At 38.8% G+C, this 16,964-nt stretch overlaps 1 protein-coding gene across 3 annotated transcripts in view; it reads right to left on the bottom strand.

Annotated features, from left to right (window-relative positions):
• LOC115212001 (tetraspanin-5-like) overlaps window positions 1-16,964 on the bottom strand; it is a 181,429-nt gene that overhangs the window by 49,711 nt on the left and 114,754 nt on the right. For all 3 annotated transcript variants that reach the window (XM_029780785.2, XM_029780784.2, XM_036503062.1), the window contains one exon: window positions 8,766-8,840. In XM_029780785.2, coding sequence (XP_029636645.1) covers window positions 8,766-8,840 — 75 coding nt within the window. The remainder of the gene's footprint in view (window positions 1-8,765; window positions 8,841-16,964) is intronic.

Consider the following 16,964-nt stretch of genomic DNA (forward strand, 5'->3'; position numbering starts at 1 on the left):
ATTTATATATATACACACCATTCGAGTGTGATCATTACCGCGTCGCCTTACTAGCACTTGTGCTGGTGGCACATGAAACATTCAAGCGAGGTCGCCGCCAGTGCTGCTGGACTGGCTCCTGTGCAGGTGGCACGTAAAAAGCACCATTTGGGTGTGGCCATTGCCAGTACCACCAAACTGGCCCTCGTGCCGGTGGCACATAAAAGCACCAACTACACTCTCGGAGAGGTTGGCGTTAGGAAGGGCATCCAGCTGTAGAAACTCTGCCAAATCAGATTGGAGTCTGGTTCGCCAGAACTCAGTCAAATCGTCCAACCCATGCTAGCATGGAACGCGGACGTTAAACAATGATGACATCACCAGTGCCACCGGACTGGCTCCTGTGCAGGTGGCACGTAAAAAGCACCATTTGGGTGTGGCCGTTGCCAGTACCACAAAACTGGCCCTCGTGCCAGTGGCACGTAAAAGCACCCACTACACTCTCGGAGTGGTTGGCGTTAGGAAGGGCATCCAGCTGTAGAAACTCTGCCAAATCAAGATTGGAGCCTGGTGCAACCATCTGGTTCGCCAGACCTCAGTCAAATCGTCCAACCCATGCTAGCATGGAAAGCGGACGTTAAATGATGATGATGATGACGATATATGCATTCATGCACACGCAAGCACAAGCAATGAGCTATATAATACTAAAAGCAGATTTCTCACTAAAAGTTGAAACTTCATTGCAATAAGATAAATCAACTAGAAATGACTGCAACACAGCTGTAATATGAATATACTTCTAGAACATTAAAACAAGCCAATTGCGTAATTAGAAGAGAGAATAAATATGACATTAAGCAATAATAAAATACATGTTACTGTCTTCCTTTCATTTATCAAACAGGCAGAGATGACTAAAGTCTACAAAAGAACAACTCATACTGTAAGGAAAATATATAAACCAAAAAGACATTTGCAAAGATGCCATTTTAGTTGCGAGTATCTCATTTACTGTTAGCTACTTCCTATTCATAACAAATATACATGTATATCTTTTATCTTTTACTTGTTCCAGCCATTAGACTACGGCCATGCTGGAGCACTGCCTTGAAGAATTTTTAGTCAAATGAATCAACCCCAGTGCCTATTTCGTTAGTACTTATTCTGCTGGTCTCCTTTACCTGAGCGCTGTTACAGGAATGTAAACACACCAACACCAGTTGTCAAGCGGTACTGGACAAACATGAAGACACACACACATATATATACAAAACACACACGCACGTGCGCACACACACACATAAACACAAGCTTCTTTATATATATATATATATATATATATATGTGTGTGTGTGTGTGTGTGTGTGTGTGCTCTGATATATTCAACTGATGACAGCAAAGCTTATTTAAAGCAAAGCTAGAAATCCAGGATCTTGGATTATTCAGTAATATTTTTTGCTGGTCTATTTTGTCCCTCTGTCTTATCTCATGGTGCGATATGAACATTTAAGGTGGTTTTTAGAGTCAGGGATTTGACGGCTATTTCGGCATGGTGGTGTCTCTCAGACACCCTTATTTTTAGTTGTAAAAAATTATTACCTTTGTATGGTATTTTTCCCATGCTGGCCACTTGATAATATCGATATTTAAATATCGATATTATCCTTATTTATAAATATATATATATATATATATATATATATATTATATATATATATATGTATAGTTGAAATTTACAGAAAAACAAAAGATGAGATATGTGTATAAAGAACAAGCAGGTGTATTAGTTTGACACTCGGGAAGATGAGAAATTCTTTTACATTTCAAGCCTACGCTCTTCAACAGAAAGGAACAGACATACATATATGTACCTACTGTCATCTGAATCATGTGTCGGGTCCAGTATTGTGGAGAGAAGGGTTTTACGTTTTGAGTATTGTGGAGAAGAGGATGTCTAGTTCCTTTTTGAAGACGTCTACTTCCACCTTATGCAGATTTCCTAATTTTTGTGGCAGGACATGGCAGTTCTGTAGGCTTTGAACCCTAGACTATTGGAGTACTTGGTCCTGAAATTAGATGGAGAGGCTGGTACCTTTGGTACAATACAAAGGCAGCCAATTCTGGCATTTTTATAACACTCAATGCCAAAATTAGGTACTAACTCCTCTAGCATTTTCCATATGTAGACTACTGCATATCTCTTACACCTTTGCTCCAGGGAGTAAAGTTGCAATTTTCTCAGCCTATCCCCGTAGCTCATCAGCTACACTGTTTTAATCATTTTAGTGTAGTGACATTGAACTGCCTGTTAGTTTAGCACTATGTGGTGACCATAACTGGGAGCAGTAGTCCAGGTGCCTGAGAACAAAGGTTCTCCACAGGGTCAACATAGTTTCCTGGTCTCTTGTCTTCAAGGACCTCAGTATCCATCCTGCCAGTTGTCTGCACTTTGCTGCTATCTTGGTAATGTGCATATAAAATGCATTATTGCACATACTGATCACCACTGCCTGTGACACTGGAATTGTAGTGCCTTTGGGTCCTTTATATGCAGGCTATAGTGAATTCATGAATTGATAGTGCAGTGCTTGAAATTTTCCAGCATTAAACTGCATGTTATTTATTTTGGTTCACTTGCATATTGAATTCAGGTCCTGCTGTAAGCATGCAACGTCATCTTGGTCTTTTTATTGCTTATGATAATTTTGTATCATCGGCATAGTGAGTGACAGAGGCTGTCCAAGTGACCATGGGCATGTCTAAGAGTGCTATATATATATTAGCATGGGTTGGACGGTTCTACTGGGGTCTGTGAAGCCAGAAGGCATCATCAGATTTGACTGGGCCTGATGAAGCCTTCTGGCTTCACAGACCCCAGTAGAACCGTCCAACCCATGCTAGCATGGAAAACGGACGCTAAACGACGATGATGACGATGATGATGATGATGATATATATATATATATATAAAATAAAAAAAGGAACCAAGAAGTGGACCGAAACGACGACTCGGAACGAACATGATGCGGGGCGCGTCCTGTACTCACGTATAATTATTTATATATGCATGTATATATACATGTAGATGTAGGTACGTACATATATGTTTGTATGTATGCATATATTTTTATTTATCACCTTATATATATATATATACTCAGATAGTGTATTTTGAGTGAACACTATCTGAGAGAAATTTTACATATATATCATCATCATCATCATCATCGGACGCTAAACGATGATGATGATGATGATGATATATATGTAAAATTTCTCTCAGATAGTGTTCACTCAAAATACACTATCTGAGTGAACACTATCTGAGAGAAATTTTCTTTAAGTATTAGAAATGGCTAGAAAATCTTTTTTGGCTGCTATTTCTAATGAGTTCAGTATGTGGCAAAGTAATTTATTTTACTAAGCCCTTTTATACAATGTAATATTTTGAATTCGCCTTAAATGGTCCCTTTACATACTGAATACTTGTGAAATTGATTAATAACTAATTAATTTTACCCTCAATTGTTGAAATTATATATATATGTATATATACTTTTACCTATTTCAGTCATTTGACTGTGGCCATGCTGAAGCACCGCCTTTAGTTGAGCAAATCGACCCCAAGACTTATTCTTTGTAAGCCTAGTACTTATTTTAACGGTCTCTTTTGCTGAACTGCTAAGTTATGGGGACATAAACACACCAGCATCGGTTGTCAAGCGATGTTGGGGGGACAAACACAGACACACAAACACACACATAAATACATTGGGCTTCTTTCAGTTTCCATCTACCAAATTCACTCACAAGGTTTGGTCGGCCTGAGGCTATAGTAGAAGACACTTGCCCAAGGTGCCATGGAGTGGGACTGAACCTGGAACTATGTGGTTGGTAAGCAAGCGACTTACCACACAGCCACTCCTGCACCTATATATATATATATATATATATATATATATATATATATATCATTTGACTGTGGCCATGCTGGAGCACTGCCTTGAGGGGTTTTAGCTGAACAGATCACCCCAGGACTTTTATTTATTTATCTTTTGTTTTTTGAAGACTAGTACTTATTCTATCAGTCTCTTTTTCTGAACCACTAATGTTCCGGGGAAATAAACACACCAACACCCGTTGTCAAGCAGTGAGGAGGAAAACACAGACACAAAGACACACACATACATATATACGACGGGCTTCTTTCAGCTTCCATCTACCAAATCCTCTCACAAGGATTTAGTTGGCCCGAGGCTATAGTAGAAGATACTTGCCCAAAGTGCCGTGCACTGGGACTGAACCCAGAACCATGTGGTTGGGAAGAAAGCTTCTTACCACACGCCCATGCCTGCACCTAGATAAGTTCCTAATTCATTTTCTTTGCTTTGAGAAAGGTGGTGGTATTGGTAGTAGTAAATAAAATAAATACCAGTAATTTTATTGGGTTTGAAAAGAAAGGTGACCGGATGAGGTGGGGGGGGGTGCAGACACAAATGTGACCCAATGTTAAACCTACAAGAAGAAATGTCTCAAAACTCTCTAACTAATAAATATGCATTGATGAATAAATAAAAACATTCTTCCACACTACAGCTATCATTAAAATCCACATCAAAATGAAAAATGTTTAAATGTAAAAATTCTAATTTCAATTTTAAGCATTCTGGTGGCTTTCTTTTGATAGTTATTTTATTTCATTTTTTAATAACATAACTTTTTGTCATTTTTTAAAAAATTATTTTAATTTTATTCTTTCTTTCTTTCTTTTCAACAATGCTGAATAAGGAGAAAAGTTAATTTTATTCAATACTAGCAGTATCGCCCGGCGTTGCTCGGGTTTGTAAGGGAAATAACTATATAAGCATTTTTAGAGAGTTATAGCAAAAAAATGCACTAAAAATGGGAAAAAAATGATGGTAATTTTTTTTTTTAATCGTTGACTCATCGTAGACATTTTTAGAGAGTTACTTCCCTTATATAATAGCGAAAAAATGCATTAAAATGAAAAAAATGATGGTAAATTTTTTTTTAAATCGTAGACTCATCGTAGACGCGCGCTAATACCCAGAAGGGCTCAATATGAATCACGACTATAAGATACCCGGTTTTGGTTAAACTGCACCGCAAAATGTAGGAGTAGTTAGGAATCTAAATCGGAGTAGACAGACACACACACAACTTTAGTTTTATATATAAAGATTATGTTCCAAACATTTGTTTAATAGTGACAGTTATTCCACTAAATTCGTCTTTCATTATTTGCAATATTAACTGAAACAGCAGCAATGTATTTTAACAATTCCATGGGCATATGTGGGTATATACACACACACACGCGTAACAAGGAAATCAAAAATTGCAAAGTTGTCCCACCCCTTTTATTACTATTCTTTATGTCATATCAAATCAGATATCATCAGTCCACTAATATTGCTGTTGATAGCACCTCAACAAGTGTTTTCAGAGCAATTTCCCTGCTAAAACAGAGGGTTAGTCTTGCAAGGAAGAGGGCATGACAGTCCCCTTCTTGCTGTTCTATCTTCTACACGTCCCTCACCAAACCACTCACTCTCAATTCCTCCTTCATTATCTTTTTAGCCATGTCCTTCCCAATCTTTCCCTCCCTCTGTTTTCTTCCACCACCACCCTGCACACACCCAGTCACTTTCATCCTTCTAAGCACATGACTCAGCAACCTCATCCCATTTCTCTTCACAACATCTATCTTTAAATTCAATTCCCAACATCCACTACAGCCCTTTTCTATATGTTCATGACTCATAGTACTGCTCATAGATAAAGCATAGATATTTCCCATCAGCTTCAGTGACACTCTCATTATGATTAACATGCTGGAGCACTCCCTTAGTCAAGCAAATCGACCCCAGGACTTATTCTCTGTAAGCCTAGTACTTATTCTATCGGTCTCTTTTGCCAAACTGCTAAGTTATAGGGATGTAAACACACCAGCATTGGTTGTCAAGCGATGTTGGGACGACAAACACAGACACACAAACATACATATATATACGACGGCCTTTTTTCAGTTTCCGCCTTCCAAATCCACTCACAAGGCTTTGGTCGGCCTGAGGCTATAGTAGAAGACACTTGCCCAAGGTGTCACGCAGTGGGACTGAACCCGGAACCATGTGGTTGGTAAACAAGCTACTTACCACACAGCCACTCCTGTGCCTACATATATATATACTGTGGTACCTTGACTTATGAGTTTAATTAGTTCCATGACGGAGCTCGTAACTCAAAATTACTCGTATGTCAAATTAAATTTCCTCATTGAAATGAACTGAAATGTCATTAATCAGTTCCAGGCCCTCCAAAAAAACACCACAATTTTTTTGTTATGTGTTTTTAAATAAGAAAAATATATTTATAAATAACAAATATTGTGTAAAAAAAACAACACAATAGAACGTACGGCAATAAACTGGTTTTCTTAAATATAATATACAGTATTTACCTTGGAAATCAAAACAACTTGAGGATGCTGAAAGAGGTGGAGGAGAGAGGCTGAACTGAATAACTGAATCTTATTCACTGATTTTTGCCCTTTTCACCATGCTTTCTTCACTTTCATCTAGAGACGTTTACCAAGGAAGCACTCCGTCGGTTACGACGACGAGGGTTCCGGTTGATCCGAATCAACGGAATAGTCTGCTCGTGAAATTAACGCGTAAGTGGCTGAGCACTCCACAGACACGTGTACCCTTAACGTAGTTCTCGGGGATATTCAGCGTGACACAGAGAGTGACAAGGCCGGCCCTTTTGAAATACAGGTACAACAGAAACAGGAAGTAAGAGTGAGAGAAAGTTGTGGTGAAAGAGTACAGCAGGGATCACCACCATCCCCTGCTGGAGCCTCATGGAGCTTTAGGTGTTTTCACTCAATAAACACTCACAACGCCCGGTCTGGGAATCGAAACCGCGATCCTATGACCGCGAGTCCGCTGCCCTAACCACTGGGCCATTGCGCCTCCACGTTTACAATAAAAACCTGTCCGATGAGGTCTGTTTCATCCTCACTTTCAGAGTGTTTCTGAAATGAGTTAGGCAAGTGTCATTAAATAGCTTCGTCGCATGCCCAGCTGCAACTTTTCCTGGGTGTCTCTTTTGAATGAGGTCTGAAAGTTTCCCCCACATTCTCAACATTTCCTTTATCACACTGGTAGAGGCAACCTCCTCCATCTCCTCTGTGTCACCTATTTCTTGCAAAACCTCCATGTGCCTCACAAGCAACCAAAGAAATATACGCAGTTTACGGTGATGTTTCTTTATCCGAAAGAACTGTACAGAAGTGGTTCGCAAGGTTCTGAGCTGGAGATTGTAGCCTTATTGATAAAGAGCGATCAGGCAGACCATCCACTACAGATGATGACCAAATCAAGTCATTAATTGAGAACAACCCACATTACACAACTCGAGAATTGGCAGAAAGCCTCAACCTATCAAAATCCATTGTTCATGAGCACCTGGTACACAAATCGCTATGATATTTGGGTACTACATGCATTGAATGAGAAGAACCTTTTGGATCGCATTTCCATTTATAAACGGAATGAAAACACGCCTTTTTTAAAGCAAATTGTGACAGGTGATGAGAAATGGATTATCTACCGAAATTTTCAGAGAAAGCAATTCTGGAGTAAGTGACATGAGCCAACCTTAGCCAGCCCAAAAGCGGGTCTTCATCCTAAAAAAAGTCTTGCTTTGTGTCTGATGGGATTGGAAAGGAATTCTGTACTATGAGTTCTCCCAGGTAACCAGACAATTAATTCTGAGAAATACTGCACACAACTGGATGAGCTAAAAGCAGCAATTCAAGAGAAATGTCCAGAATTAGCCAACAGGAAGGGTGTTGTTTACCAACATGATAATGCAAGACCGCACATTTCATTGGTAACCAGGCAAAAATTGCTGCAGCTCAGGTGGGATGTGTTACTCCACCCTCCATATTCACCAGATAGTGCTCCTTCAGATTTCCACTTATTCAGGTCTCTGCAGAATAGTCTTAATGGTAAAAATTTCAATTTCTTGGATGACATAAAAAGATACCTTGATGAATTCTTTGCCATGAGACTACCTCAATTCTGGGAAGAGGATATTTTCAAGTTAAAGGAAAGATGGAGATGCATTGTGCAACAAAATGGTTCATATTTGGTTGATTAAAAATGTAATGGCAAGTATTTATTGACCTTTTTCTTTCCTTTAAAAATCAGTACAAACTTTCCGGACAACCCAATACAAGAGATTAAAATAAAATAAAAAGAGGTGGTACAGACATGTGATGTACATGAAGGATTACAGTTGGCTCAAGAAGAGTCAAGAGATCCAAGAGAAGGGTGACAAGGAAAAGTTTGAGAAGGAGTAATGAAAGTGAATCTTATGATACTGAATCTCATAATGAAGATACCAAATGATTGGAACAAGAGACAAAAACCTGTGCTGAAGAAAACATACAAGCATGAGAAAATGTGTTTACAATGATGACAGGTTTTTGCACAGTTTCCAACCATTAAATTAGAGTTCTCGGACAAGTATTGAATAGACACTGTCCCAAAGTGCCATAGTGTAGGACAGAACCCAAAACCATAAGGTTGCAAAGAAAACCGCTTTAACCTCACAGCCACATTTACATCCATTTGGATTTCAAACAGTGTACTAGCATAAAGACATGGATCAATTAATTAAGCATAATATTACAGAAAACATTTAAAGTCATGAGAACTGGCTTTAACACAAGAAAATAAATCCATTGGACTTACCCAATCTTTATAAACAAATCCAAGAATACCACCAATGAGTTCCAGGAAAAATATTACTCCAACAAATATGGAAAACTGGGGGGGAAAAAAAAGAACACAAATCAAATATATGCATATAAAATAAATGAAGTGTGTGTGTGTGTGCATACACACATACATTTCTTTCTTCCAGTCATTTAATCATGTTAAACCGTTAATCCTGACACATTTCTCTTTTTCTCTGTATTGTTTTTCCTCTCATCCCTTTCTGCTCAAGAGCATAGACTCGAAACATCAAAGATTTTTCCATTATTCCCAAGCGTCAAACTAATACACATGTTTGTGGCTCCCTCCCCTGTCTTTGTCTTTTGTTTTCTGTACATTTGAATCATATACAATATGTGATGGACTCTCCCATTGAAGATGACGAATGAGTGTTCAGCCTTTGTCGAATGACCTGCACAATTTGTTTATAGTGATCAAATGTATGTGGCACACATTAGCTCACTCTCTCCAAATCAACATTGTCTGAACAGGTGCACAGTGAACCACATGTCAGGTGCCAAAGTGATTGTAGAGCAATACGAGATGATGTGTTTTGCTCAAGAACATAACACACCACCTGGTCTAGGAATTGAAATCACAATTGTTAGGCCATGAGTGCAACTCCCTAACCACAAGGTCATGTGCGCTCACTACATATATATATATATATATATATATATATATATGTGTGTGTGTGTGTGTGTGTGCCGGTGGCACGTAAAAAGCACCATCCGATCGTGGCCGTTTGCCAGCCTCGTGTGGCACGTAAAAAGCACCAACTACACTCACGGAGTGGTTGGCGTTAGGAAGGGCATCCAGCCGCAGAAATATTGCTAGATCAGACTGGGCCTGGTGCAGCCTTCTGGCTTCCCAGACCCCAGTTGAACCGTCCAACCCATGCTAGCATGGAAAGCGGACGCTAAACGATGATGATATATATATATATATATATATATATATATATATATATATATATATAAGGGTGTTGTAGTTTGCTTGAAGCATTGTAGTACTGAAGAAGGGAAAGAAAAGTGAAAATAAGAAAGCTTCTGACAATGTCCAGTTACACATTTCCCAAAATGCTTCCTTCTGAAGATGGGCCTCTGCACCTGAAATGTAAAGATTTTTATAAAACTTCCCGCTTTGTCAGAAGCTTTCTTTACTTCCACTTTCTTTCCCTTTCTATGTATGTATGTATGTATACGTGCACACATTATTTACCTTTGGTGCTGCATAGTAGAACCAAGCCTGAAAATACATGGTTGCAAAGCTAACTTCTTAAACTGTTGACCTGTACCTAACAGTTAAATAAAACACAAATATATAGAGAAAAATAAAATATCAAACTAAATAATGATTAAAAAAAATTTTTTTTTTTGCCCCAGAATATGCCAGTTTCAAATCACAATGAATTTGATAAAATAAGTACTGAGAATGTCCTAGGGTTGATTTGGCTTATTTCTAACTTCTTGTTTACAAATTTATGGCCTTGTGCCAAGGAAAAATAGAAATATATATAATAAAAAAAAATCAATAATGATTATCTTAACACACTTAAAAACCTACAGGTATTGATTATGCATGTGTGTGCAAGCATGTATGTATGTATGTGCATATATACACACATATATATATATATACACTCGCCATCAATACACTCATGTATGTAGAATACAATCAATGACAATTGGAGAAATTAAACACTTATAAAACCCATCTCATCAAAAACAGAAACGAAGAACGCATTTTTTTTTCCTCTGTCTGCTTGTTAACAATCTAACAGTCTGCACTGATATCTAATCAAAGTGGTTTTGTCTGCAGCCACTTGTACTTGTCTGTTTACATTGATGGCAGATAACTTCGTACGAGTTGAAAAATGCAATTTGAAATTATGAAAATGAAGACTATGGACATTATTAACCATTACACTCACCGTGTCTGTCTGACAGACAATGTACAGAAATAGGCAACTGTTATTTCTCACTGTTAACTAACAAAGAAATAAGTGAAAACAATGTACACACACACACACACGCACACCCACACAATCATCATCTTTTAACCCTTTCATTACCAACCCGGCTAAAACCGGCTCTGGCTCTGTAGTACAAATGTCTAGTTTTCATAAGTTTTTCATTAAAATCTTCAACCAAACCTTAGTCACAATTTATGTTCCTATCACTAGCTTAACCCTTTAGTGTTCAGATTATTCTGTCAGATGTAATATTTGTTTATTTAAAATGGTTTGAATTAATCATGCATTATCTTGTAGTTTAGGGATTTCAGTGATGTTACTTTTTAGTTTTAGAATGACATGGTAGGGCTGAGGTGATAGGCAAGATCTGGTCAGGTTCAATATAAAACAGGTTAAATATTTTGGCCGGATATGGCCGGTTTGAATGCTAAAGGGTTAATGATAGCTAAATTATTTTACTAAATCCTTTGTTAGATTTAAGATTAATTGAAAGAAACACAGAGCATCTCAAAATAAATACAGTAACGAAAGGGTTAATGTCCATTTTACACGCTAACATGAGTTGGAAGGTTTGAGAAGATCTTAAGGGTTCCAAAGACTGCATGATGCTCCAATGTCTGCTTTGATGCAGTTTCTACTACACAACCATATCTGCATCTACAAATGCACACACACACACACACATGTCTTAAGCATTTTACTCATTAATATTTAAATCAGCCGGCGAGCTGGCAGAAACGTTAACACGCCAGGTGAAATGCTTAGCAGTATTTCGTCTGCCGCTACATTCTGAGTTCAAATTCCGCCAAGGTCGACTTTGCCTTTCATCTTTTCGGGGTCGATAAATTAAGTACCAGTTACGCACTGGGGGCCGATATAATCGACTTAACCCCTTTGTCTGTCCTTGTTTGTCCCCTCTGCGTTTAGCCCCTTGTGGGTAGTAACGAAATAAATATTTAAATCAGCCATAAGGCAGTGAGCTGGCAGGATTGTTAGCATGTCAGGCAAAATGCTTAGTAGTACTTCACCTGTTGCTACGCTCTGAGTTCAAATTCCACCGAGGTCGACTTTACCTTTCATCCTTTCGAGGCTGATAAATTAAGTACCAGTCAAGTACTGGGGTCAATGTGATCAACTTAGCCCCTCCTCCAAAATTTCAAGCCCTGTGCCTACAGTAGAAAGGATATTTAAATCAGCCATATCCAGCCCAAATACTCTTTCAGTTTTATGTTCAGGCTAGTCAGATCTGATCTCTTACACCTACCCTACAATGTCATTCTTACAGTAAAGAGTCACAGCATTGAAATCTCAAAGCTACAAAACAATGCATAAGTAATTCGAAATAATGTGAATATATAAGCAGTACATTTGACAGTAGTCTGAATGCTAAAGGGCTAAGCTTGATAGAATCTATCCCCACTTCAAATCTGAAGGGTCTCTTTCCAGTAAGCTCATGTACCCCTTGCTCCAGTTCATCTGCCACACATAAAGCTTACTTCCTCTGTTAATCTCTTTACTCTCTCTTTTACTCTTTTACTTGTTTCAGTCACATGACTGCGGCCATGCTAGAGCACCGCCTTTAATCAAGCAACTCGACCCCGGGACTTATTCTTTTGTAAGCCCAGTACTTATTCTATAGGTCTCTTTTGCCAAATCACTAAGTAACGGGGACATAAATACACCAGCATCAGTTGTCAAGCAATGCTAGGGGGACAAACACAGACACACAAACATATATATATATACATATATACGACGGGCTTCTTTCAGTTTCCGTCTACCAAATCCACTCACAAGGCTTTGGTCAGCCCGAGGCTATAGTAGAAGACACTTGCCCAAGGTGCCACGCAGTGGGACTGAACCCAGAACCATGTGGTTGGTAAACAAGCTACTTACCACACAGCCACTCCTGCGCCTATGACAGCAATTCCACTACACCTTTTGCTTGTCCGTAAATTACACCAATACAGCTTATGTAGTTTATACTGAATATACACGTGTGTGTGTGTACATGCTTTATAAGCAACAAATATTTTTTCTCTATTTATAGGAATTTCTTTGGGTAACTATATCTCTCTCCCTGAAAAGCACGTTTTTAGAGGTCTATATCTCTATAGCACATTGAACTGATCCTAGTGTGTTGCTGGCACTTGTTTACTTCATAAAACTTGGTACACCCCACCTCCGACCAAAATAGTAAGGCACCAAACTAGAATCATTAATTACAAATGCATTCACCGACTTAGTTATTATCACTTACAACTCTAAAAAAAAAAAAATACATGATAGGTCTTTACAAATATCTTTCCACATGAGCAGGTGTTGGACAGTTCTAAAACTAAAGAAACCAAAGAAACATTCATGTTTGATGGAGTATTAAAGCAAATAGTAGAATGATAAAAGAGAAAATACTTTTTCTCTAGGAAACAACAGTTTCTCATTGATCTAGACACAACTTTGATTTTTATTCTATTGTTTCTCTCATATTTATTATATATAATATATAATATATTGTGTGTGTGTGCATAAATATATTTATATATTATATAATGCATTATGTGTATACTATATTATCATTTAACTTATATCATTTACTTTTTTCAGTCATTGGACTGCAGCCATACTGGAGTACCACCTTGAAGGGTTTAGTCGAACAAACTGACCCCAGTACTTATTTTAAGTATGGTACCTATTCTATCAATTTATTTGGCTGAGCCTCTAACCTGTAAGTTATAGGTACCTAACACACACAAAGCACCCACTACACTCACGGAGTGGTTGGCGTTAGGAAGGGCATCCGGCTGTAGAAACACTGCCAGATCAGACTGGGCCTGGCGCAGGCTTCTGGCTTCCCAGACCCCAGTTGAACCGTCCAACCCATGCTAGCACGGAAAACGGACGTTAAACGATGATGATGATATATATATATATATACTCTTTACTCTTTTACTCTTTTACATGTTTCAGTCATTTGACTGCGGCCATGCTGGAGCACTGCCTTTAGTCGAGCAAATTGACCCCGGGACTTATTCTTTGTAAGTCCAGTACTTATTCTATTGGTTTCTTTTGCCGAACCGCTAAGTGACGGGGACGTAAACACACCAGCATCGGTTGTCAAGCAATGCTAGGGGAACAAACACATATACATATATATACACATATACGACAGGCTTCTTTCAGTTTCTGTCTACCAAATCCACTCACAAGGCATTGGTCAGCCCAGGGCTATAGCAGAAGACACTTGCCCAAGATGCCACACAGTGGGACTGAACCCGGAACCATGTGGTTGGTTAGCAAGCTACTTACCACACAGCCACTCCTGCACCTATATATATATAGGGAAACAAGCTATATATATATATATATATATATATATATATATATAGGGAAACAAGCTTTTATATGCAGAAGTTGCACAGGTACAATAAATGCTGAAAATGGACAGAAAAAAGACTCCATCAACTGCCAGTGGGGTATGCTAGAGGTAGTAGATAGCTTCTGTTATCTAGGTGAACAAGTGGAGGTGGATGTTCCGAGAGTGTAGCTGTAAGAGTAGGATTAGGATGGGCAAAGTTCAAAGAGCCCCTACCCTTGCTTGCAACAGTTCCTGGGCCTCATGGAGGCAAAGTGGCTGAGTTCCTTTCAAGTGTTGGGCTTCATGGAGGTGATGACCAAGACCTTTGGCATTACGTCATGCTTAAGAAGAAGATGCATCAAGCCGAGCAAACTCACAGTCATGGCAGATACTAGTGTCACACAAATTGGTACCCATGCTGGTGGCACGTAAAAGCACCCCAGTGACATGCCGGTGGCATGTAAAAGCATCCATTACACTCTCAGAGTGGTTGGCATTAAGAAGGGCATCCAGCCATAGAAAACCATGCCAGATCAGACTAGAGTCTGGTGCAGCATGCCAGCCCAGTCAAACCATCCAACCCATGCCAGCATGGACAACAGATATCAAATGTTGATGATGATGATGATATATATATATATATATACACACACACACACACACAACACACACACAGAAGGTAGTCTTGGCGGATTTTAGAATGTTAATTTTAGAAACAAGTTCATTTGCTTCTGTATTTTTACATTCACATAACTTCTTTTCTTTTAGCCCTTTAGCATTTAAACTGGTTATATCTGGCCAAAATATTCTACCTGTTTTATGTTCAAACAGGCCAGATCCAGCCCTTCACACCTACCCTACAATATCATTCTAAAAAACTAACAGTTGGGTTACAAAAATCTGAAAGTTGTAAGACAATGCATGATTAATTCATAAACAATGTGAATCCGTGCCAGTGGCACGTAAAAAGCACCATTTGGGCGTGATCGTTACCAGCATCGCCTTACTGGCACTTGTGCCGTTGACATGTGAAAAAACATTCGAGCAAGGTCGTTGCCAGTGCCGCTGGACTGGCTCCTGTGCAGGTGGCACCATTTGAGCGTGACTGTTGCCAGTACCACCTGACTGGCCCTCATGCCGGTGGCACATAAAAGCACCCACTACACTCTCAGAATGATTGGCGTTAGGAAGGGCATCCAGCTGTAGAAATTCTGCCAGATCAAGTTTGGAGCCTGGTGCAGCCATCTGGTTTCGCCAGTCTTCAGTCAAATCGTCCAACCCATGCTAGCATGGAAAGCGGACGTTAACCGATGATGATGATGATGATGGTAGATTTAACAGAATATGGATGCTAAAGGGTTAACCTCTCTTCATATTGTGAAGGTTTATGGTTTTGTGGTCAGGGTTCAGAGATTATAAAGTTTTAAATTCAATTCCAGGATCAAGTAGCACATTGAGTTCTTGAGCAAGGCACTTCATTTGACACTGCTCCAGTTTATTCAGCTGTAAATGAGTACCAGCTGGCTGCTGGTGCAGCTTTCTCCTCCCCCAACATTTACATCCAATATGCCCCATGAGGTCAAATGTGTGGTTAGATCAAAAGGGTGTTTATGTCTACTCGTGACTACATAGGTACCAAAAACTACAAGTAAAACTAAGGTACAATGTTACCAAGCCATATTTGTTCACAAGGGACAGTTGTGTTTTTTGGTTTTTTTCTTTATCTTGTGCATACTAACTTGTTTGAGATCACCTTTGGTTCTGAGATACAACACTCAAGTTTAACCCTTCAGCACTTAACCCTTTTGTTACTGTATTTATTTTGAGATGCTCTGTGTTTCTTCCAATTATTTTAAATATAAGAAAGAATTTAGTAAAATAACATCATTATCATTGAGCTAGTGTTAGGAACATAAATTGTGACTAAGATTTGGTGGAAATTTTGAATTCAAAACTTATGAAAACAAGACATTTATACTAAAGAGCCAGAGCCGGTTTCAGCCGGGTTGGTAACGAAACAGGCCATATTCCAACCAAAATAGTCTCCCTTTTTTATGCTCAAACTGGCCACATCCGACCTCTCACACCTACCCTACAATATTAGCCTAAAAAGTATACACCCACATAATCAAAATCTCAAGGCTACAAGATAATGCAGGATAAATTCAAAACAATGTAAATAAATTAGCATTACATTTGATAGAGTAATCTAAATGCTAATGGGGTAAAGCCTACAACCTATATAGGTTAAAGCCTATATCATAAGTTTATAAGGCGGCGAGCTGGCAGAGACATTAGCACGCCGGGCGAAGTGCTTAACACTATTTCGCCCTTCGCTATGTTCTGAGTTCAAATTCCGCCGAGGTTGACTTTGCCTTTCATCCTTTCGGGGTCGATAAATAAAGTACCAGTTACGCACTGGTGTCGATGTAATCGGCTTGTTCCGTGTGTATGTCCTTGTTTGTCCCCTCAATGTTTAGCCCCTTGTGGGTAATAAAGAAATATATATCATAAGTTTATGCATCTTTTATCTTTCACTTGTTTCAGTCTTCAGACAGTGGCCATGCTGGGGCACTGCTCTGAAAGGTTTTAGCCAAACAGATTAACCCCAGCACTTAATATATTTTTTTTTAACCCTTTAATGTTCAGATTATTCAATCAAACATAATGCCTATTGATTCATATTGATTTGAATTAATCATGCAATATCTCATATCTTCAAGATCTTGATGGTGCAACTACTTAATGTAGAATAACATTGTAGGGTAGGTGTGAGAACCTGGACCTGGTCAGTTTGAACATAAAACAGATTAACTATTTTGGCTGGATATGGCCGGTTTAAATA

This window comes from Octopus sinensis, linkage group LG5 (genome assembly GCF_006345805.1).
Source record: "Octopus sinensis linkage group LG5, ASM634580v1, whole genome shotgun sequence".
NCBI classification, from domain to species: Eukaryota; Metazoa; Mollusca; class Cephalopoda; order Octopoda; family Octopodidae; genus Octopus; species Octopus sinensis.